General features: G+C 40.4%; 2 protein-coding genes across 2 annotated transcripts in view; one reads left to right on the forward strand and one right to left on the reverse strand.

The window, feature by feature from the left end:
* TSTD2 (thiosulfate sulfurtransferase like domain containing 2) overlaps positions 1-7,095 on the reverse strand; it is a 145,546-nt gene extending 138,451 nt beyond the window's left edge. The window contains exons 1-2 of the mRNA XM_069236545.1: positions 7,054-7,095; positions 5,811-6,091 (exon numbers count right to left, since the gene is read on the reverse strand). Coding sequence (XP_069092646.1) covers positions 5,811-5,957 — 147 coding nt within the window. The 5' untranslated portion in view covers positions 5,958-6,091; positions 7,054-7,095. The remainder of the gene's footprint in view (positions 1-5,810; positions 6,092-7,053) is intronic.
* An 877-nt stretch (positions 7,096-7,972) lies between these two features.
* Positions 7,973-24,447, forward strand: part of NCBP1 (nuclear cap binding protein subunit 1) — a 511,810-nt gene continuing 495,335 nt past the window's right edge. Inside the window, exon 1 of the mRNA XM_069236547.1 lies at positions 7,973-8,207. Within this exon, the coding sequence (XP_069092648.1) occupies positions 8,174-8,207 (34 nt within the window). The 5' untranslated portion in view covers positions 7,973-8,173. The remainder of the gene's footprint in view (positions 8,208-24,447) is intronic.

Genomic DNA, 24,447 nt, shown 5'->3' on the forward strand with positions numbered 1-24,447 from the left:
TACAGTCTCCCTTATCCCAATACTGAAATCTCTCTCCCTCCATAGCTCGGGCAAAGGCTGAGGTATTATGGCCAGCATGGAAGGAAAAGAGGAAAGGTTCCTTCTAAGCTATTTGGTTGCAAACGTCCAGCATGGTTTTCAGTGGGCCATTTATTTGTTCTGTCTCCCGAACTGCCTGCTCCAAAATGAACTGAAGGTGGGAAACCCTGTAACACTGAAGAAGGTCTGGGCAACCTAGCCTCCTTTTAATTAGCAGCCATAAGGATCTTTATCTAGACATGCAGCATTTTTCTGCCCCAGACAAACTCAATTAAGCATTTTTGCAGGATGCAAATGTCAGAGAGTGGGATTATCATGACAGCGATATAAAGACATATAGGACTTGGCAATGTGTTCATTGTAGACACCTTTATGCAGCCCAATCAGGAAATGTAGATGAGTCTACATACCTCAAGTGATCATAGAGCTGCTGTTGGAGGGTCACCAACTGGCATCCCTTCAGTACTGCAACTTCCTTATATTCATAACTAGAAAACAGATGCAGTGTTTTTCTCATCTGAACAGAGTGGGAGATTAAAGCCTAGCCACTGTGTCAAATGGGCAAATTTCAGATTACCATCTTTTGCTTGTCTATTTTAAAACTAAACTAGAGACTCTGTTGAAGTGCTCCAACTCTGCCTAGAACGCTGGCAGTGAGCTTGCCAGGTCAGTTATGTCATGTTGTTTTGTTATGTTATTTTAATTGTGTTAAGAGCTTGTTCACCATTGGTTTAATTGCGCTGTTAGGGAATTACTAGGCACGGTATATGCCTTTAGGAACAAGGATATGCCTGCTTAAAGAGCCAAGTTTTGACTTCTTTCCTAAAGCTGAAATAGTTTGGTTAAGAACATATGGTTATGCAAAGAGAGTTCCAGAGAGAGGGAGCTAGAAAAGAATCCACGGCCTCCCATTCTGGTCTTCCTAACTCGAGGGACAACCAGGAGAGAGGAAGAAGAAGAACAAAGTTCACAAACTGGATAGCACTTCTTTAATCTCCAGGATTGCTTTAAAATTAAAACAACAGGCTTTAAATGTAATCCTCTGGTCTAGAGAAGCCAGTGGAGTTCTCTGGGCAAAGGGGTTACATGTGGGTGTCTCTGTGAACTATGGATCAGCCTTGCTGCTTGGTTCTGAACACCCAGTAGTCTGTAAATCAGTTGTTTTGGGAGACCTATCTATAAGTATTTGGCACAGTCATGTTTTGAAATGACTAAATGCATAGTTACTGCTTTTAAAGCATCCTGTGAAAGAAACATGGCTGTTTTTTTTACCCTTCTCAAGGTACAAAAAGCAGGAAGAGGTTACAGCACCAATTTGTGGTTCGAAAGATAGACCAACATTGATAATTATTCCAAGACTTTTTGCTGGACCCTTTGGCATGGGGGCAGAGTCCAATTTACTGGTCAATGTAGTTGATTCCACAGACAGTCCTTCTTTTAAGTTGTCAAATTCAGTTTTGTCTGTATTTAATTTCAATAGATTGCTGGCCATCCATTCCCAGATAACGTGCATGGAATGCTGGAATGTTTCCTGTGAAGTGGTAAAGCCATACAAATTAAAGATAATCTGGGAATCATCAGCTTAGTTATAGACAAGACAATCTATTTTCATGAGTTCTTCAATGAGAGGCCTTGTATAACTATTAATGATGTGGAGAGGAGATGGATGAACTCTGAGGCACCTCAAGTTACCTGAACTCCAGTGGCTTTGAATGGATCCTGGTGCACTGCCTGTGGTCAATTGGGTAAGAATACTTTGATCCATTCAAGGGAAAGTTTTAACACATGGGCATCCACTTGGTCCATCATGATTTCATGTTCAATGCCTAGAGGTCCAACAACACCACAGCCACAATTTGTCCCCTGTCCCCAGCAGTGTGCATGTCGTAGAGTTCAGATACCATGACTGATTCCATGCACTGAGCTGGTTGAAACGCGTTTTAAAAGGATCAAGGAAATTGGTTTCCTGTAGGTGGTTACACAAGTCAGTCTGAGTAAGAAATACATTGTCAGCAAAGAGACAGAGCATGTGTTCCTTCTCATGAATGGAATGTCATTAATATCTCTGAAGGATCTCACCCTCAGTGGCTCTACTACCAATAGAAAGAGCAGGGGGAAGAACGGACATCCCTGCCTCATAACTCTCTGGACAGCAAAACAACAGCATTGCAGTCCATTCACTATGTGTCTGCTGGTAATTTACACCTCACCAATATCCAGTATCTTATTCTCCCAATCCTCTCTGCCCCACCAATCCTATCTTTTCAAGGACTGCTGTGAAACACCCCAGCTCAACTTGTCATATGCTTCTGCATGTCTAGTGAAAGAAACAAGGCCAGGACGTTTTTCTGCTGGTTTTCTCCACCAGATGTGTCAGTCATCTAAAAGTATAACTTCCCTGGTCCGTGCTTTATACATCCGACCTGCTAAGGATCTACTAGGCTCAACAGAAGATTTTCCAGTCTGTTAGCCAGAATATTTGCAACTACCTTTGAGTTTACATTCAAGCTCTGTAGGCCTTTAAGAAGTGCAATCCCCTGGGATCTTGCCAGGCTAGGAGATTAATCTCCACCTTGCACAAGATGAGGATCAAGATGTAGGGGCGTCTACAAGCATTAAGGAGAGTGCTGAGTGGCTTGCCAAAATGCAGCTAATAAAACGTTTTGAAGTCTGATACTAAGAAGTCATCTGGCCCTAGTGTTTTGCCTGCATACATAGCCTTCAGTGCCTCTTGAACTTCACGTTTAGTTATTGTTCTTCAAAGGAACCCCTTACCTCCTCCGAGAGGCATTTATTCACACCTACTTAGGTAGGAATGGTGCTCACCATCCCTTAGGATTACAGAGCCAGACAGAAATCCCTGAAGGTCGCCTGATTGTCCCTGTTCGCCATTGACCCATATGACCTCCTAGCCTCATTTATGTTAGTTTTTATTCTTAGGTTCCCAATCAGAAAGGAGCCAATTGTGTTTTCTTGTCATAACAATATAGACTGGATTTCAAAAGGACATTTCTGTTGTGTTTGTTCTGTGAATCTGATCTGGGCCCCTTAACTTTGCCTGGAGTCACTGAGTCTCACACATTGGATTTTGCTTGTGTAGTGACTCCAGAGCCCAGCCCTCTGATTTGAGATTGTGTTCTGCTATTCATTTCTCTCTTGTGATTCCCATTTCCATGCTAATGGCTGTTTCTCATAACATTGCCTTAGCAGCCTCCCAAATTATGTCTAAGGGTTATTCTGGGGCATGTTGGGCCTACCAAAAAATGACCTGGGCGAGTATTTGGGTGTATTGGTCTTAAATAATTCCTCTATCTCCTTTGCTATCATTGCTCTATCAATTGAATCTTTGAGTGCCTCCACCGGCAATCTTAAATTCGTCCTCACCACGGTGGCACCTCCACTCTTCTCAGGTCATCTTAGCCTGGCATGATCAAGATATCAGAGGTGGCCCCCCCCCTCACGACCTACTGAGACAGAGCAAACCAAGTCGTGGAAAAGGCATATGTAATAAGTTGCATGTGCACAGGAGTAAACTGAATAGTTTCTGAGCCTGGAGAGGAGGTATGTGCATGCGTCTATTAATCCCTAATAAGGTTATACGTATTTAACAAGTATTTGACTTGTCTCTCAGTCTAATGAGTTTGACTAACTTGTTTTCAGGCTGTTTTAGACTTCACTGGAATTATCAATTAGGTTTTATCCAACTTAGGGTTTTTTCAATTCTTTCTATATCACAAACAAGGTGAAACACTTGATTTAAGTTTTGGCAAGATATCTGTGGTTACTAAGATCATCTCCATTTCAAATATTAGGTATATCATTGCTTAATTCTGCTCTCATGCCTCATGTCAGCTTCTACCTAGCTATCTTTTTGATATAGTCATGATCTGTTAAGAAGTGCTAATAAATGTTCTCCTATTAATTATTGGCATCTTTCTATAAATCAAAATCCACCTCGGTACCTACCTGACCAAAGCCTGGAGAAAAGGTCCTTTTTTTGTTGCTAGATCCCACCACTGAGCCCTTTGACCATACGTCCCATTTCGCCGTGGGCGGGGCTACTCTGCACTTAACCCAGTATTCGGAGACATCCTCCACTTCCAAGTGTGCGGCCACGGGTAGGTGCTCCAATTCGGGACCTGTCCGGTTGTGTAAGTACCTTTTATTTTATATTTAACATTTATAACATTGATATAGTTACTTCTGAGCTTAGGAGCCTTGCACTTTCGGTGATCTTGTCTACGTTCACCTCTGTTTTCGACACATCTTGGGTTGCTTGTTAAACGTTTTTTCATTCAATACATTTTTTCCACCATCCCTGGGGCAGCTATGATGGGTGGGGGCTCTAACAGGGACACAAACTGTTCGTTTGAACTGCAGACCTCCTTTATATTGGCATTGGATTTCACAGACACTGGCCACCTACAAGAAATCTAATTAGACTATTCCTTTGTTTTTCAGTCCGTTTTGGTCGGACTGGTGGCTTTACGTAATACTAACGAGTATCACGAGATCACAAGATATTTAAAGTGAGTCCCGAGTTCTCCGATCCTTATTTGTTGTTTACTAGTGGGTTCTTCTAATTTGATAGTAAACTGTTGTTATACCATATACGGATGGCACATCCCTTTCTTTCTGATGAGATCATCTTTTTTTATAACATGCATTATTGTTGAAATTGTTGAACTTTGCCCTCTATAATTACTATTTCTTCAAAGGGATGGTAGTCCCTTGGCCAGCACTTGACCCATGAAACCCGTTCCCCAAATGGAGGAGGGTAAGTACTACATCACATATTGTATTGATGTGGTTCTGTGGGGATCGCTTTTTCTAGATGGCTCTACGACACCATGTTTAACATTTAAGATTTCACTTTTAGCATGCTAGTATGCCATTCTGCTCACCTTGTTTGTTGGTGTCTGCTTTTTTTGTTACAGGTTTACGCCGACTGAGGCTTTTTTTGCGTAGCTGTTTATGTAAGTTTTTGTTTTTCATTGACTGATTGCTTGTTGATTTTTTTTTTTTTTTTAGAACTTAGGTTTCTTTTTTTGGTCCTGATGAAACGCCAATTGATCCAGTAGGACAGCTGAGGTGTGAAACATGTTGACCTTATAGTTTACGTGAGAGCCACTGTCCTCTATATCCCTTACTCTAATGGTTAAAGCATAGGAACATTATTTTCCTTTTACTCTCTGTGTTTTTAACCTTGCCCGAACCCACCATCCCCAATAAACCTGATTTTGGGTGGTTCTCGAGTCAATTTTATCTCCAGTTCTCTCTATTTTCATAGGTCTGAATCCTCTCCTGCTTACTTCTGTGGCACACGTACTATAAAAAACCTCCGGCACAAAGCCCCCTCGCAGGGGCCCGTCGGGCATTGCAGCGCCAGCTCGACGAGGTGCAGACCCAATGATGAAGCTTGACATCCAATGGATGTGTGAGGGTTATAGCTTCTAAATTTAGAAGTGCCCATACGTTTGTTTTCTTTTTGGGAACTGTGTGCCCCTTTGTTTGTTACGTATTACCCAGGGAGACTGCACACTGAACCTGCTTCAATAACTCTCCTGGTCCCTCTTTCTGTTGAGATGTGAAACTTAATCCACAGTTTGGTTAGTCACTGTTGGTGTGCATCCTGTTGCTTGGTTTTACTTGAGAGAAAGTGTCACTTGAACTGTCACACATTTAGCAACATAATGCTGCTTATACAGTCACAGAAAACATCTAAATGTCACACATAAGCAATGTGAAAACTTAGCAGCTAAGGTGGTTACCTTCTTCTTGGCGAACGCATATTTTTTTTTCACTGTTGAATCAAGTTCTCCTTTCAGAATGGTGGCTGGCGCCAGGGACTCAGGTGCATCCAGATCCAAGTCAGGAAACCTCAAACTGGAGTCCACTGCCTCCTCTTCCCTGTTCATTGCTGGGGGAATGTTGCAACACAGATGCTAGTGTAGAAGGGTCTCTCCACTTCCCACGTGGGATGTTTACTGAGAAGAAAGTGTACGGAGCAAAGGTACCCACTTCAGTGTGGAGAACTGTTGTTTTAATCCAACTGCAAACAAAAAAATACAGGTCTGAGAGAATAATATTGTGTCTATAAACGTTTTATTAAAAGTGGATTAGAAAAGTAATTTTTGTTAATAATGATGATGTAAAAACGTGGTTCGGTGCAGCTACTGGCAGCATCCCACTCCAGTGTTATTTTGAACAACATGCCACCTCAGTTTACGACCAGGCACATGCAAATCAGCCTTGAACCGGCTCCAATGGAAAAAGTCGTCTGAACTGCTAGGCCAGTTGCTGAGCTCCCTGAACCAGAACACAATCAAGCTAGGACCGATTACATCTTAGTTAGGGTTCATCAACCAAGTATAGCTGATGCAAATGAGATAGTGCGTGGGACCCAATTCTGAGGAATTTTCCTTGTGTAATGTAACTGGTGCTCATGTAATGTGCTCCAATACGTTCGGGTCGAGTTCGCCCTATATTAAAAAAAATAATAATAATAACTACCCAAAAAAAAAAAAAACGACTTAAGGCAATACACCAAAGTATACAAAAAGGAAATAGGTAGGATATTTGAATTCATCACAGCCACTGGTAATTAAACATGGCAACACAAACCCAACTCATTGTTTTTTTGTGCATCGTGCCACCTCAGCTTGGACCCAGCCATATCCAAACAGCCTTGACCCTTCGCCCTAGTTTGTGTGCAACAACCAGGTATAGGTTGGGTCCAGTGAGACAATGTGCCTGGGATCAACGTCTGAGAGTGATTTGCATACGGCTGGTCCAAACTGAAGAGGCATGGTGTGCAAAATAACATGGACTGGGATGCGGCCTCGGGTAGTGGCTTATATTAATCCATTACTTTTTTGTACACTTTCCCAAACAAGGCACTTAGACTCCAAAACCTCTAAGCATCAGCAAAATATTGACTGAAAGATGTGCGTACACAACTGTGTACCTAATATGGGCCTTATATATTTTCGGTTACGTTTTCGGAACCCTTACTTGACTATGCTTCCCGGTCCTGCTTTCTCCTCCCATTTGAAATTGGGAATTGTAAGGAGAAATTGAAGAAGGACTCAAAAAGGCCTTGTACGCCTAAAGGAGAGCGTGCGCCATCTTAGAACGGAGTGAGGTGTGCATTACCAACAAACTCATAATTACTATCCAGAGAGGAAAAAATCATGATTCTGTAACCTATGGCATGAGGAAGGTAAATGTAGGAGATCAAAGATGAAGACACAAAATAAACAGTATTCCTTTTTAAAATACATGTAGTTGCCGTCTTCGTAAAAAAATAAAATACAGTTAATGTCGTGGAGCACTGCTGAACTGCCGCATCCTGTTACTATATGCGGTATAATTGATGCTGCTCCACTCCGTGCCATGTTGGATTAAGCAATGTTTATGTTTCGATCATAGGCGCAGGCGATGTCTTCTACAACCGTACACTAGCCCATTCAACGATGGGTGATTGCCTCCTACTTTTTTATCAAAGCTAAGCCCCCCCCCCCCCAAAAAAAAAAAAAAAAAACATTCTAACCTGAATTATTAATGTACGGGAATAACCATTTAGGCTTTCTAGCGAGGTATATCATCTGAAGAAAACACATGAGAAAGTGTGGCGCATATTGGTGTCACTAACATGGAAACCAAAATAGTGCAAAGTAGAAATTGTAGCTAATACATTCACGTGGGCTCAAATCTCTAAGTATATCACGGTACGTTCTAAAAGGTGCAATAAACCGTTATGCGAATGCATAGCTCCGCGAACTCCGGACAACTTTGTCCAAGCCTAGCACGAACACCGGATTAAGCAAACGCCGAGTACTATGGCGTGTTGATTGCCTAAATCCTAGGTGCGTCTTTTATATCTATCCCGGTATGCTTTGTCCTGTTGCACGTTGACTCCGGAAGGAAATAACTGAAAGGGGGCGTGTTCTTCGGCAGGAGGCGTCTGAAAGGTTTGCTGCCCAGGAGAGCCGTGGTCTGGCCGTTACGCGCGCTTCCAGTGACTTGTGCTGTAAGCAAAAGCGGCGCGCGGAATTTCCAGTTTGCACGTGCCAGCACCAGACCCCAGCAGCCCCGGTCTCCGTTCGCACCCACTCAGTTGAGAGCAGTGATCATGTCCCGCAGACGGCATGCGGAGGACAGCGATGGTGAGTAGCGACGCCGAGTTTAATGGGGTTGCTCACTGTCTCCAATTAGATAAACTCCTCACGCAGCGGGATTCCACTTGAGGAACACGCACCCTTTGCAAAGCACTTGTTGCTTCTTTTCTTGCGGCCCAGAGCCCTCGCTGCCTCGTCAAATCCTTTACTGCCCTTTCACGTACCCCCTTGCTTGCAGAGCCCTCACTGCCCTCCTTCATATCACTGCCCCTCGGTTGCTTGCAGAGCACGCACAATCTTACTCCTACCTTTGCTTGCAGATCACTCGCTGCGCCCCCTTTGCGTGCAGAGCACGCACGCCCCCTCCCATGTCGCAGAGCCCTCAGGGACACCCCAAGCCCTCACAGGTTTTTCTTTCAGATATCACAGTGACGGCCCTCAACACTCAACGAGTGTCGCTCCGAGTCTGGGGCTAGCTACATGGAGCCTTGCGCACAGTCATTCAAAATATTTTAGGAGACATTGGTACCTCTGTACCTGAGCATATCAGGATGTGCTGCTCCAACATACAGCAATCTTCTAGGTAGTGCTATTTCGCGAATCAAAACAAACGGCATGCAGGTCTCCGTTGCCGGCAGAAGGGCTTTCAGGCTGCTGACATGGAATATCACCTAAGTGAGAATTGTTACACCTTGCATATTCACTCACACGTCCACCTATATGTTCCCCTCAGTGACTTAAACACTTGCTCTAGAGATGTCTGTAATCAGTCATTCCTTAACTGCACATGTTCTGTGAGCGATGAAAGCTTTATTTATTTTTTGTTTTGGAGGAAGCGAAAAAAGTTGCACCTGTGTCGTCCCGTGAGAGGGAAAAAAGCTTGCTTTGTTATTGCCATTTCTGTTCTGTGAGGAAGCACAGGTTGGCTTTGCTGCTGCTGATTTTTACCTGTCCTATAGTGGCGGACGCTTGTGCTGTTTCTGCCCTGTGATGGATTGTTCCCACTGCTGCTTCCCCAATTTGTGAAAAAAACAAATGATATTTTGAATGTGCTTGCATATAATGCTCAGGTCAGTCCAAAGCTTTCTTTTGTAGGACCTTAGGGGAAAAGTAGCAACGGGTCCCTAACCCAAAGTACTTGGTGTCAGTCCTTGCTTCCCAGCTTTACCAAACGTAACTGTGAGCAATTACGTTTTTTTGACTGTTTCTCCTCACGTTTAAGAGCACCACGAAATAATTCCTGTTAAAGGATGTGCATTTACAAACATCTATCTTGCATATTGTTCGTTAGACCACAATCTTGTTCAGCTTAGAACAGTAAAGGCTTATGGTGGAGAAACAAAACCACATACTTGTCCTTGGTCATTAATAACAGTCAGGGTAGGAGTGTGGTTTGTTAATACTAATAAAAAAAGTCAGTGCCGTAATATAATCCACTGCTGAAGTGAAAGATTACAAAATATGCCTTTTAAGTAAAATATCTTTGCTATTAAAAAAAAAAAAACTGGCAGTCTAAACACTTTGTACAGTGCAGGAGGTTTAGGCTGAGAAAAGAGATGCTCACAACCACTGCAACTGCTTTTCCAGTCAGGCAGCAACTTAGGCGATGCAACAGAGTTATGGGCTCTGACCTTTTGCTGCCTCACTCCCGCAACCCTTTTAGTGCTTTTAGTCAGGCAGAAGATGATTGTGTGGGTGCGTGGCAGGTTTTCTAAAGGCCTATGCACATCCTCTTCACATTTGCAAATGTGGCTTGGCAGCGCAGCCAAGGCTCTTTTTTTTTTTTGTTTGTTTTGTTTTTTTGTTTAGAGACCCACCCTTTTAAGCATGCTATACTTGCCCACAGACTCACCAATATTGCTTTCCAGCACTTATTTAAGGAGTGGGGCTGGAGGAAATTTGCAATTCCTTCCTACACGCCCCATTATGGTTGACGTTGGTGAATGGCCCATGGACTGTTTCTTAAAATTTGCTGTGAGGGACTTACAGTCCTAAGGAAAAAGCCTGAACCCCCTAGGAGCAATATTCAAATGTTGAAACATGTTGATGGAAAAGAGAAGCTAGGTCCTTTGCTCTATCCTTCTGTTTTTTAATCATGTGGTAGTCACAAGTGAAATATTTGCAGCCCCCACCCCCCCCACCCCAATACAATTTTCACTTAGATCTGACAGTTTAACAAAGTAGGAACAAACATACATTTTGACATAAGGAACATAACCTCACCCAAACTAGAGGACCCATGACCAGGAGACCCCCCCCCCCCAACCATTAAAAATAGTACAATTGGATGCTTCGGAGTGCAAGGCATGGAACATAATGATGAGGCATACTGCACTATATTTGAGAGTTCAATGTGCCAGAAAAGTACAGAAGTGTATAGTAATTCCATAAGAGGTTTGGTTGTTTCTTCTAGTAGTTTTGTACTTCTTGTATAATTTATTTTGTCTGTATAGGAAACTTAGGTCCGTTCTTTAATGCCTCTCTGTCCCTCTTTATTATGTTAGCTACCTTTGGGTGCTCTTGTCTTGTAAATGTGAAATAATTGTTTGATCTTTCTGTGACTGCCATCTGGCCTTTGCATACTTTTTGTTTTAGGGAAAGCTGCACTGCTGCTTTCCATGTTGTATATTCATTGTGTTCTGTAGCTCGTTATAACATTTTACAATACACAAAAGAAAATAATTATTCGCATAGCCAATGCTCGTTTATATTATGATTGGAAGCGTGAAGCCTCAGCAAGTTTACTTATTGTTTTGTTCATAAAACAAGCAGTGTTTGAAATGGGCTGGATAGCTTTGTACAATTCCTAAATGATAAAGGGCTCCATGTCATGCATAACATCTTCAGTCTCATCTGTCCTTTTAGCCAACAACACTTTGAAAGGTGGATTTTTGAGTCCTTAAGAGTTGAAAGCTAAATTGCAAGCCCCACAATCCCTCAAGCGGTTTGAAAAGCCATGAATGGCTGATGGTATCATATGCCATTGTGCCTCGTTGCAAACTTGTGAAATGTAAAATAGTACTTAGAAGTTGACATTTTGCCTTTTTTTTTTTTTTTTTTTTTTTTTTAATAGGCAATTGTGGGCTAAACAGCCAGAAATGATGAAAGGGGAGATCTAGCCTTTCAAATGTATATAGGATCTTATCACTGCTATTGGGATATCATGAACACTCTTTTGAAAACCAGCAGTTAAATATCTTATTTAGTTCAAAATGTCAACGGAGACGAGTGTGTCCTCCAGAAATTAGAGGACTTTTTGATAGTTTTGTTTTCCATTAAAAGTTTTTTTTTACCAAGACGTGGCTAAAGATGCATTTATTCCATCAATAATTTCCACAATTCCCCCCCATCCCCCTTATTACAATTTAATACACGTAAAGGAAGAGGTCTCTCCAAAGAGTGCCAACACATGTTTTTGCCCTATTGGGGCACGCAAGCCAAGGCTAAATAAAAATATAAAACAGACAAACCAAATTCTGTTAAAAAAAATTGAAAATACATATTCTTAGTGATGGTCACCGTTTGTGACAGACACCTCAATACCTGTTGGCCTGAATCGGTAATACTCAAAATGCGACCCTCTTGACCTTTACATCAGCCCCCTGGTCAACAGCAGTACCGGGCTGTTCTTTATTTGAATCACCTCTAGCATTAAAAAATGTTAATTAACGAGCAAACATTTATTTATTTAAAGGTTAATTGAAATTAAAGAAAGGAAGTTACTAGGGTGTCTTGTACTGCCTAACATTAGGAACGTTCATCATTTTTAAAGACACCTTGCAGCAAACATGTAATATGATAAAATCTTTTCAGAATACAAAAGGTTTATTTTGTTAAAATGCAGAACGGTTTCGCCTAGGTACATCAGATGTAAGTTCATTGAGAAGTATTTTTTTGAAAGTTGTAGTTTTCAAACCTGATTATAGAAACATGCATGCTTACCCTACACCCTGATGACAATGCTAGTATTGAAGTAAAAGGCAAGTCAGTTGTCATGTGCACCCGCTGGGTGTCCGGGGTTGCTATTGTACATGGATAGCAAATTAGCTTAAGTCAAACACAGAAGAAGGTTTTTTTTACAGTGAAAATCCTGAAGTCATGTATTTCGAGGTTCTCTTCTATGTGATAATGAAGAAAAAGAAGGGAGCGTGAAATAAAACAATTGACTCGGATCACACGATTTGGTAATGTAGGAAAGCCGGGACTGATACCAGTTTTTCTGGTTTTAAACTTTGCAATTCAGCCACTAGATGTACATGCTTCGCTACCGCTATAGCCACCTTAACCACACTCCCGCCCGACCACCACCCTGCTGATATCATTGCTGTCCTCGGTCACACCACTAACCAAACATTTTGGCTCCTGGGAAAATGCTTGTGAGTACACAATGGTGTGAATCAATATGTTTAAAGGTAGATTCTAAGTTTTCATGTAATGAAATGCATTCCTCCACTAAGATATCACCAAAAGCAAAATGCTGAAAACTGGCACCCCTTTTACTGTGTGAACTAGCATAAGGATATGTTACCTGTCATTTTTGCTTGTTTAAGCTCTGTTCATTTTTGGCAGTAAGTCCTAAAATAGGTTTCCTATAGGGTTCGGGTATCCCCAAAGATAGGTTTGTATGACTTGACTTGTACTCGGAATCAAAAGGTTATTTTTGTATACAGGTTAATTGATGGATAAATGTCAAGTCTAATAAAAAAAATCTCAGTATGGGCAATTATTAACCCAGTACTTCTCAGACTTGTTGGAGTAAATGTATTTATGAAAGGAAGAAAAAGATTCATATTGTTACAAACTTAAAATGGTTCATGTGCACTCCTGGGTTGGCCTACAGGGGAGGTGTATTGTCATGACCATAGGCAGTTGCTAGAATGGTACTGTCAAAGAAGAACTGTAATCCGAGGAAATGCTTACCCCATTCACATAGGGAGCTCTTTCGGAATTAAGTCTCTGTGGTCAGCGACACCGCAAACTAACAACGTTTAGAATTGACGCCATTTTGAAGTCGTGAGAAGGGATTAGTCCTACGTCAGAGCCATAGAGCCAAAAAGACATGCTCTCCTCCTTGTTCAGGCATGAACATTACGCCCTATCATCATTGGTTTGTAACGATTGTATTTTCTAAGCATAGGCAGATGTCTCATAATATTCATGAATTGGGACCAATCATGGTCTTATCGAGATTAAGACGTGTCTAAAGTTGCAGATACTGTGTCAAATAGATGCCATATTGTAGTTGTATGATGTATATGGTTCCTTATTAGCCTTTAAACTCGAGGCAATGAGTATCCTAACTTGGAAGTTTATGCGCCATTTTAGCGGGTAGGTTTGTTCATCATCTGAGGTATAACCTCCTCATTATAGTCAATGGGAAGTCTATATAGGAATTGTTTATCCAAAGTAAGACATGTCAGAATTGTTTTTATTTTCAAAACAATCAAGTCAGGGAGAGCTGTATACAAAGGCTTCATTCAAATATTAGGCGATGCTGATGCTGGAATGCCATATTGGAAAAGGTTTCTCAATAAGAGGCAATAAGAGGCTCAATAAGCCTAACCGTAAATATTGGTAACCTAATAGGATTTAGATAAAGATTCATAATGTATCTACCCCTAAATTTTAGGATTCTGGGGCATGAGTTTATTCTTCCTACCTCAGCTTATCCATAGTGTCATTGGTGCGAAGACGCCGTATTGGGACATTCTTATGAGATGAGGTTTATAGATAGAATTCAAATGAGAAAGAATAAGCAGTTCCCATGATCCAAGTCATATTTGTGTATTTAACTTAACATCATTGTCCTGATTAGAAGGGAGCATCATGCAAGTCAACAGCATAGGGTGAGTTAGTAACGGACATGACATGTTTTATAGTGTTGTCAAAGGGCACTGATACATAAATTATATCCAAGTGGTTCCTGTGTATTACTTACAGAAATAAGTATATCATGTCCTGTGTGTTTTCCCCAAAGTCACACAAAGATAAGTCTGTTGTGGCCTTATACACATAGATCAAGCGTATTAGGCAATATTATCATCAACCGGTATGTATCAAGCGTATCCATTCAATGTTCGTCCCTAGGATGTAACGGGAGGGTTCCTGTAAGTGAATTCACCAATAAACCAATCAGTTATGTTGACTACCCTTGTGCCACAAGAGATAATATCGTAGTATGGGATGGACTGAAGCTCAATTGATAGGTTTTACATAACATATCAACATCTTGTAGTAGCCAAATATGTAGTTCTGCATCCTTGTTGAGGCTGTTTGTCAGTATGAAATTTCAGAATCAGTTCTCTCTCCCGTTTATGAAGGATAAATTCCTGATTGCCCCCTTGTGGGTTTTTCATTTGCTCTTCACTTACATTGAAGATGAATGTTCGCTGATGTCGGTGATTCTTTTCATATTGTTCAACCCAAGGGTTGTTTTGTGTCAGACTTTTGGATGTTTCTATCGTGTTCCTGGATTCTCTATTTGAGTGGTCAAATTGTGCTTCTTATATATGCCTTATTCCGTGGGCAAATATTCACATAAATAAATAAACCTTCATACTTCATCCACTAGTTCATTGAATGTTGTTGGTTTTTAATGGTAAGGGCTTGGGTCTTACTTTTCCCAATGTACAAATGGAGCAGTTCGGGCAGGTATAGAAGCCTGTGGATTTATTCAAGAAGGTATATTTTATTTTTTCTTTAATCAGTAAAAAAGTGAACTGCACTGTTTTACTTCGATTGGGTGCTCTTCTTCTAAAACTCATTTATGGATATGGTTTTAAGTCCTTGGAAGCTTGTGGATTGTTTACAATAAGATAGTGATTGGTCCCAATCAAGATTATCAGTTAATTGTATATCATCTACTTTGTTTAGAATATAGAATAGTTAGAAACCACTGATGACAGGATGTCATATTTATGCTTGAACTACTTTTATCTGGCCATAATGGCACTTTCAATTACAAGGACGACAGCTGTCTTTACAATTCTGAAACTGCTGTTGGACTAATACCTTCACATGATCTCAAAATGACGTTGATGCTAGATGCTGTTAGTTCTTGATCTCACCGGTCCGCGGAGACCTAGTTTTGAAATTGCCACCAGCGTGAATTGGTTAAGTGTTTCCTTGGTTTAAAGTTCTTTGAATTTTTACTGTCTAACCTTTGATGGTACTATTTGGCAGCTATCTATGGTTATGACTTTAAACTTCCCCTGTAGGCGGACCCAGGAGCGCACAAGAACCACTTAGTCTGTAACAATATAAATTTATTTTTTTCCCTTCACAAAGACCTTTACTCTGAGTTTGAGAAGTAATGAGTTAATATTTGCCCTTGCTGAGATTTTTCGATTAGATTTACTATATGTATCTATCAATGTCTCTGTATACAAAAATAACCTTTTTGATTCAGAGTATGGGTCTAATCATAAAAAGGTATTGTTGGGGATACCTGACTTGCTACTGAAAGTAAACAGAGTTGCAATAAGTACAGACAGAATTTCCTTATGCTAGCACACACATTAAAAGGGGTGCCAGTTTTCAGCATTTTGCTTTTGGTGATATCTTAGCGGAGGAATATATTTCATTAAATTTAAACTTTGGATCTACCTTTAATCTTTTCTGTCTATTTGCGATTTATATTTTTCTCCTATTTTCTCACTTCGTTACACTTTTCATCGTAGTTTTAAAGGCATATTGATTCACGCAAAACACAGGGTGTTTCTCACAAATGGAGCCATCACTAATAATATTTATTTTCCAATTTGTAAACATTATTTGGTTTGCCTATGTCTTCTATTATTTAACCTTGATAAAGTTCTTGGCTTGCATGCTACACATGTTGGCAAACTTTGGAGAGACCTCTCCCTTTACGAATATTAAACATTAATATAAAGAAAACTAAAGTAATACATTGTGGAACTTATTAATTGAATGAACTGATCTCTAACCACGTCTTGGTAAAAGGCTTAATAAAAAAAGTCTCATTCAAAAGAATCTCTAATTTCGGGAGGACCCAGTCATCTTTGTTGACATTTTGAACTAATTAGTTGTTGATGGCCCTACCCTCATGTATCACGTTTTTCTCCTCGATCCATATACATAAAAAGTCTAATAAGGGTATTATTTGGAGGGCCTGTAGTTTGGTGGGCTTCACAGCATTTAAGAATATTTTATTTGCCAGAACAGTGCAAGCAGCAGTTAAAGCTGTACTTCACTAAAGAGACGCAGAGAAGGGGAAACCAGCGTGCTGCTATCCCTCTTCCCAAGGGGACTTTGGTGTGAATTAGGTGGAGCATCTGCATCACCACTGTAATGTGCCCTGCCTTTAATAGTTGCAGGTCTTAGTGTACAATTAGGGCCAGCTGTGGTGACACCCTCCTGCAGAGCCCTTAATTAAATCTTGTCCGCTGAGCTGTTCTTGGTTGCCTCCTTGCAGAAAAGGATGACCTAGGGGCTGGAAGGTATTAGTGTATTTGCATGTATACCTTTCAGAGAAAATTATAAAATAAATCACAGCAATAGTGTGGTATGAAAAGTGCTACTTTTTGTGATTCCAATCTTTTTCTTAGGTTATTGCAAGCTGTCCAAAAAAGGGAACTTGTAACGCTGACAGTCAGTGACATAACACACCGTGTGTAAAGCACCACATTCACATATTTGGACATTTTGGTACGGAATAACAGTTAAATATATATTTTATTTTTTTAATTGTTAGCTCAACTCAGTTTTATTCATTGTATGGTCTGCAGGAAGATGAAAGGCTGAATTGACTTGCCCGGATTTGAATCTGTGAGTCAAACACCTATTCCTGGCATTGGCGGGTTTATCCAAATAGGGCATCTAAAACTGGTCATTTAAAAATTTCCTCCACCTATCACACCGTGCATGCCTAAAGTTGCACACATTTTTAAATGTAACATATTAGGGGTGATATAAGGGGAATATTAATTTGTTAAAACATGATCTGCAGTTCTGTCCCTCTGGAAAGCTAACCTTAACTGTAAAAAATGGACGGAACAGTGGGTAAGCCAGCATTCCAGCCACTGAAACTGCTCAGAAAGCCTCATTTTCGTTACTGAAACACACCATACTGTTGTGCAAAGCTCCCTTTTAACTCCTGTTTGGATTAAGGCATCTCACTATACATCTGTTTACCAAATAAACAGACTCCAAAAATCACAGCATGTTAGACTCCATCTGATACATGCACTGAAACAAAAAAGCCAAGGCACCATTGTAGAGAATTCCATTGGCTTCCATTCAGACCAGACTGCTTTCAAGATCTTGTACCTCCCCTTTAACTTCAGTGGCTCACCATGCACGTATATGTAAGGCAAAATAAAAAAATAAAAATATATATATCCTGTACAATGGTTCCACAGGCTATAACTTTCTCCACTTTCTCAAATCCACTGCCCCACATGATCATCAACCTCTGCCCTTCACTTGTAGGTGTCCAACAACCTCCTCTCCTTCAAGAAGCGACTGAATCCTAACATGCTCTAAGATATCAGCCCATTCTTTCTCTCCTAGCTCCCATCTCTTTTGCATCTAGAAGCATTTCAGTTTTGCAGTGTGCAATACAAAAATGGTTAAAGGTGTTGGTGAAATGCCAAAAAGGTGGCTTGGAGCTTGTGAATAAGGAGCAGAGTGCCACAGCTTCTCTGCGACAGAAATGTAAGTTGGGCGCAGTGTAATGCCACTGAACTTCAAGGGGAGTAATGTCTAACGATTGGCTTCCTATAGCCTCAAATATAAGAAGTGCAACGAGAAATTGGGGGGGGGGGCATGAAAAAGATATGGTACTTTTTGGGAGTATTACCGTTTTACTGTAGTTGATTTGCCAGAGAACCAACTTTGGTTAATGCTTCCATATTTGTAAAAGCTTGATACATTCCTGTATCAAAGGACCACATATTTAGCCTTTGGGTCTTATTGACTAGGATAATCTGGCTATATTTGGTAAACAGAGTACATACCAGACTTGATTGTGAGGTGCTCCATTTCACTCAAAACCATGTTTGGGCCTCTGTTTATCAGCACATCATCAAAAAACACAGAGACATGTGCAACTAAATTACCATTGTACCAAGGGAATCAAAGACCACTAAAGAAGCACAAGACAGGATTATGTTAGGACCTTGTGATGTCAGGGAGACAAGGCAACTCTGCTCCTCGCTACACTGCATGGAAACTGCAATGCATGTGTGTGTTGTATAGATAGATACAACTGCTTGTGATGGTTTGCACAGTGCCTGAACCGAAGTATTGATTACGACAAAAGTTCTTATTATTTAATTTAAAGCTACCAATATAAATCTTCACTCAACCTGGTTGATGGCCTTTCTGGGGTACTTTGCAATGAATCGAAAACTTGAGTGGGTCTCGGCTTCCAGCTTAAGTACCCTGACATTGTTCATGTAGGCCACTGGCACGCTCTCTTTCTGCATTACTGTTTGTAAGGCAAAAGATCAGAAGGCACGTGTATATTGCTGTAAGAGGCTGGGATGTTCATGTGGTTCAGAAAGTGCTCCAACAGGTGGGTTATTGTAAGTCAGACACCACAATGATATAACAGCATATCTCATATGTTAAAGTTCGCGAATCACTCATAAAGACTCAAACAAAATCTTAATTCTGAAAAGATGTGCTTCTTCATTATATTAATTGAACTTCATTCTGCTAATCTTCAACTTCATTCAGTTTATATTGTAAACCTTAAATTGATCATTTCCATCGTGTGTGTGTATGTGTGTGAGTGAAATATATATATATATCCATTTGTCCAATGGTCAAAAAGAAAAAAAAAATTGCCAAGATTTGAGAACCTAATGTAGTGTCAGACGCATTTCAGAAGAATGAAATGCTGAGCCCAAAAAATTATAATCAGTATATATGCATATTTTATGAGATGTGATTAATCAATACAACCATATTTACTGCTGAAAAATGTTGACTTCAGTTACCGACTCCATTCAAACCCATATTTTTCGCAAAAGAGGAGGGTTCTGTCTTTTTAGTGTTCACATCCATAAGTCCTAGAAGATAAATCCAAAATGCTTATTGCATTTGTAATCTTCTGTCACGTGTCGCCAGTTCTTATCGTTTTCTCTTATGGGTCATTCTGTCGTAGTCTGAGTAATTCAAAGGCTTGCAACCTGGTGAAGCAAAGAAGCAGTCTCTGGGAGATAAATTGAAGAACTCTTTTTAGGTCAAGTGCGCAAGCAAAAGTATTGTGGGCTTTTAACAGCCACCGCTTTCACTCGTTCCTGTGCTTGCCTTTCAAAAATCCTTTGTCATCATTGGTAAATGTTTTACATTTGTCCCTCCTTGGGTCGGTTTTGTTGCTGCCTTGCAGAATGCCCAGTTACATGAATAGTTGCACGATTGCCGATACATTTGACTGCAAGCTAACTTCCTTTTCTTTTTGTGTGTCTCCTTTGCGCTCATGTTGACCATGGCCCTTTGAATCGGCTCGCTTATGTTAACTTTTTTTAATTTTTTCTTGCTAGCAGTTAACGAAGTCGCCAAAAAAACTCCTGCGTTATTAGGAATGTTAACGCTACAGCACGGCTAGGAATTACTGTTTTTACTGAACTAAGGGTCTGGTGTACAAAACGGTTTTGTAGCCACAAACCCCGCCATTTGCGAAGTCAAGGTTCTGATACTGCAAAACAGTTGTTTGCTCTTTACAAACCCACGTTTTGCAGGTTGGAAATGACTTTTTGATTCACTGAAGGAGTTTCGAGAGTTATAACGAATCGCAAGTATAAATAGGTGTGACAAGTGTCCTCTCTTAACTGAGACAAAATGACATGTATCAGCGACTTAGAACCTTCGGATTGCAACTTCCAGGTTGGATAGTATCCGGTGGGAATGGATTTCCTTTTGAAAATCTTATTGGACGTTCTCGTGGGAACAGGCAGTGACTCATGCGACAAGTGTCTGCTCCTCCTGCTGTCTTCACAAACTAATCATGTTTCTACACACCACATCTTCTCTAAGGGACATGGGCGGCTTTAAAAAATGTTTCCATGAGGGAATGTGAAAGCTTGAAGCCACTAGGCATCAATCAGTGGCACCTAAAAATCGTCAGAGGTACATGAGGCATATAGATTAAAATAAGGGTGCCTAAAAATCCACACCATAAATGTATGTATTAATCATTTCCTAGCAGGTGATTGCCTGCATTGTAGAGCCCCATGGCAATCCAAGTGCACTCTTTCCTTTCACACAGCAGTGGCAGACAACAGAAGTCTCAACTTACAAGTGACTAAATTACTCTCGCTTTCAGGTAAGGAGTTGAGATCTAGGCCACTCAACGACTTGTTGTGTACATCTCTCTGAAAGGGATTTCTTATAGGATAGTCAGTACGGTCAGATGTCCATTTTCTTGTCAGAACCACCAAACATCAGCATGCCCATTTAAGTGGAGTTGGGTGTTTTCTGTCTTAATTGAATTTACCACAGACAGAGAAATACCCAACCATACCCAGGCTGGTTTTGCGGAAAGTGCACACATTGCAAGCTGCATTCAACATTTTACTGGGGGGGAGTCCCATTTAATTATTTATTTATTCAGGACTCAACATATACATATAAAAAAAGTGGAGTGCATATATTCAAAATACCTGACAAAAAAGTAATGAAATCCTAAGGCAGCAACCAGATATGTGTCTGAGTAACTTCAGAATAAAGTATTTAGAGCCTTAACTTAGCCCAGACCCCCCGAGCGGCCTAATGTCCTTCAATACGTGGGTCATAACCAGAAAGAAGCCTAGACAGTCAAGCTTGGATAGGGTCCCCATGCGCAATAACTTAATCCTCCCTATGTCCTTTTGTAAGATGAACAAACCGTGGGATGTGGTGAATCCGTTCGCAGCCCATACTGAGCCAGGCCAAGCCTTGCCACCACAATTGTTATCAAGTATATATCTGCAACTTACTGTGAATACTATAGGAATGCCCCAACATAATCATTTTGGAATCCCAAGATACGTTACTCTTAGTTATTCCATTGGTCTTCTAGAACACACAGTCCGAGTATCTCTTGATAAAAATGCAGGACACAAAAATTTACTTTGGGTCAGTCATATTAAATGTATTACAAAAGTATAATTCATAACTAAGGCTCCCATTGTTTTGTTTTCACTGATCTTGGAAAACAGCGCATTTTCTGTTAGTATTTATATTTAAAAGCAAAGAAATACAAATAGTTGGAGTTCTTTTGTGTGACTCTCCAGACCTTTGTTCCCGAATTCCGGGCCAATAGCTGCACAGATTGACAGCTTAAGCAGGGTGCGATTTCGTTACATAACTCCATATCTCCACATTTGTTTTTGGTATTAATCTGATATTTTCATGCGGCTGTATTGTTTCATTATACTTGGATTTGAAATGTGCCAAACCAAATAGGCATTACATATGAATGCACATTTTTCAGTTAGATAAGTGAAAAGAAACAAGGATGAATACTGATAAGATTGTCAAAAAATAAATACAGACGAAATGCTAAAAAAAAAAAAAAAAAAAAAAAGTAAAACTGAGTGCCCTTTTCATAACTTTAGAAAACTGGCAGAGTTAACCCAATGTGCTTTCATGCAACATGTCTCAAAACACTTGAATTGAAGATCCAGACACACGTTTTCCATTTCTTTCCACTAGGTGGCGGTGGTCCTATACATTGGGGACTGAATCAGAGTGCTGGGGACTGAATCAGAGTGCAGAAGAGACTAATAAAATCTTTTTTTGCAGATTTAGTTCTTAAAATCTCCTTGAGGATGTGAGAAATCAGTTGGTATTTTTCACGCTTATAAAAATCAAGGCAAGGATTCAGTCTTCAGCGTCTCTTACATTGTAAGTCATGCTGCCCCTGCTTTCCCCTGCGCAATGAGAATTTACCCCAAATCATTAGGTTGAGCGTTAAAGCGATTTGACCTGTTGTGAGTGTTGGGTTTTTAACCACTCCCATCTCACGCCTATCACTGTCACTCGTTCGTGGACTTGCCTTTCAAAAATCACTTAACATTAACAGTAAATGCTTTACTTTTGTCCTGCCTGGAGGCTGTTTTTGTCATGCCCTGCAGACTGTCCCTGTTAAATGGATTTTTGCACGATTGCCAATATACTTCAGCATGGGCGAACATCTTCTTTTTTTTTTTTTTTTCCTTTTCTTTTGTCTCTCCCCTTTGTGCTCCATGGCGGCCATAATACTCACAGCTCCGGTACAACACCGTGAACTTCATCTGCCCTATTGAAGTGCTGGACACATTGTTCAGTTACCTGATCGGAGTAATTTCTTGTGGCGCTCCCCTTAAAACACTTGAAATTGGTAAATGCTTTCTGATAAAACAGAAATCCTCAAAGTGAAAGCGGCTCTCTTGGAACAGCGGGCGAACCGATACAACAATATTCATTGCACTCGGGAAAACTCAACCCATAATGCTTTTCAGGGCATTACTTTTGCAAAACATTTTTTACCATAACTGAGCCTATTGTCCTAGCACAATGGGGCCACAATCAACATGTTTAGCATGATGCACTCTTTCTGTCTACATCAGCCGTAGGTTAGTGATTTAATGGGAACCCCAAAATAATAACCCCCTCCCACCATTCAATATCTTTTTCAGCTCTCTAAAGGCTGGGGCTTTTTTTTTTTACAGCTGAGAGTAGTTTGTGTTTATTAGGGTCTTGTTGGCAATATCATTTTTATGGGCCTGCTGCCCTTGAAAATGTATAATGAACTACATCCTCTAGGGGCTAAATGTATGGTTATGCTACATTATTGTCATTTTCTTTTGTGGTGTGTTATCATCCTTAGGGGTTAATTATATAGTTACATGACCATGTTCTTACACATGCTATTTTCATTGCGGTGTCCTCTAGGAGATGTTCTAAGCATAACAATTGTATCAACATATTAAAATATTTGTGGCACACGGAAACATGCCACATAATGCTTTACAGAGCATTATTTGACAAAACATTTTTGCTCATAACTTGGCCTGTGATGGTCCTAGGACAAAGGGACCACCACAAAAACGCTCAGAACGATGTGCTCTTTCTGTCTACATCATCTCTGGATCCCAACAATGTTAGTGTGGACTCCAAAATAATGACCCTTATCACCATTCATTATCTTTTTAAGCTCTCATGGTTGGAACTTTTGTTATACAGCTGGGAGAAATTATGTTTTATGGACTTTGTTTGTGATCTTGTTACAATAGACCTGTTAGGCTTGAAAATGTGTAATGCACTATTCCCTCTACGGTCTTAATATATGGTTACACTGTATTATGTTCACCTGTTTTTTTCCATGGGGTTATTCCCTCTAGGAGCTAACAATATGGTAACATGACCATGTTTCTTACAAATGATATTTTTGTTATGGTGTTTTAAGCATTACAGTCTAATGCCAAAAGTGTATTTCTTATAAAGGTTTATATGATCGTATATGTTTTAATAATATCTCCTTATTACAATTATGACCATGACTGTTTGAACACTCTTGATATATCTTTGGGTGACCCTTCCAGTTTATTTCTCCTCTGTGGCTATCTTGTGGTTTATTTTATGGCGGAATTGTGTTTGCCAGCAAGTTTGATGGTGGGGTTGTGAAAGCGTTATTTTATTAGAATTAGGATTGCAGATTTAAATTAGGATGCTAAATGCCAACTGTTTCATTTTCTGCTGCAGATAGAGGAAAATGGTAAATGGAAGTGCTTTAGTGATATGCAGGGCCACTGGAATTATACGTCAGGAAAAGACGAAATTATGAGGCAGGGTTGACCAATTTATGTGGCAAGAAAAGTCCAGTTCTGAATTTACAATTTCAATAGCTCTAACTCCAGTGAATACAAGACCGATTGCATTGCAAAAGCTTGTTTTGTTAGTGTCAGTTCAACCCAGAACAGCATATGTGCTTCATTCTGTAGAGTGTTATTCCATGTGTTTGGATCATATTGGGTGCCGTATTTGAAGAGGGTGAAATATACAAAACTGTGTTGGATTGAATGCTTGAATAATCTCAGCCACTGGACCACATCCCCACCCATTTTTATTTTGCACACCATGCCACCTTAGTTAGGACCTTGCTATCAACTTTACCTTGCTGCAGTAGAAACAGTCCAGCCCGAACTGCCAAGCCATGTTCTCCCTGAACCAGAACACAAGCAATCCTTGGACTGGGTTGCTCTCTACGTTGCTCCAGGCTAGACCCATCCGTATGCAAATCACTCTTGACCCTGCTCCTTACTGGGCAGGCTAGCTTGAATCCAGTGGTGCAGCGAGC

Source organism: Pleurodeles waltl, chromosome 1_2 (assembly GCF_031143425.1).
Source record: "Pleurodeles waltl isolate 20211129_DDA chromosome 1_2, aPleWal1.hap1.20221129, whole genome shotgun sequence".
Classification (NCBI taxonomy): Eukaryota; Metazoa; Chordata; class Amphibia; order Caudata; family Salamandridae; genus Pleurodeles; species Pleurodeles waltl.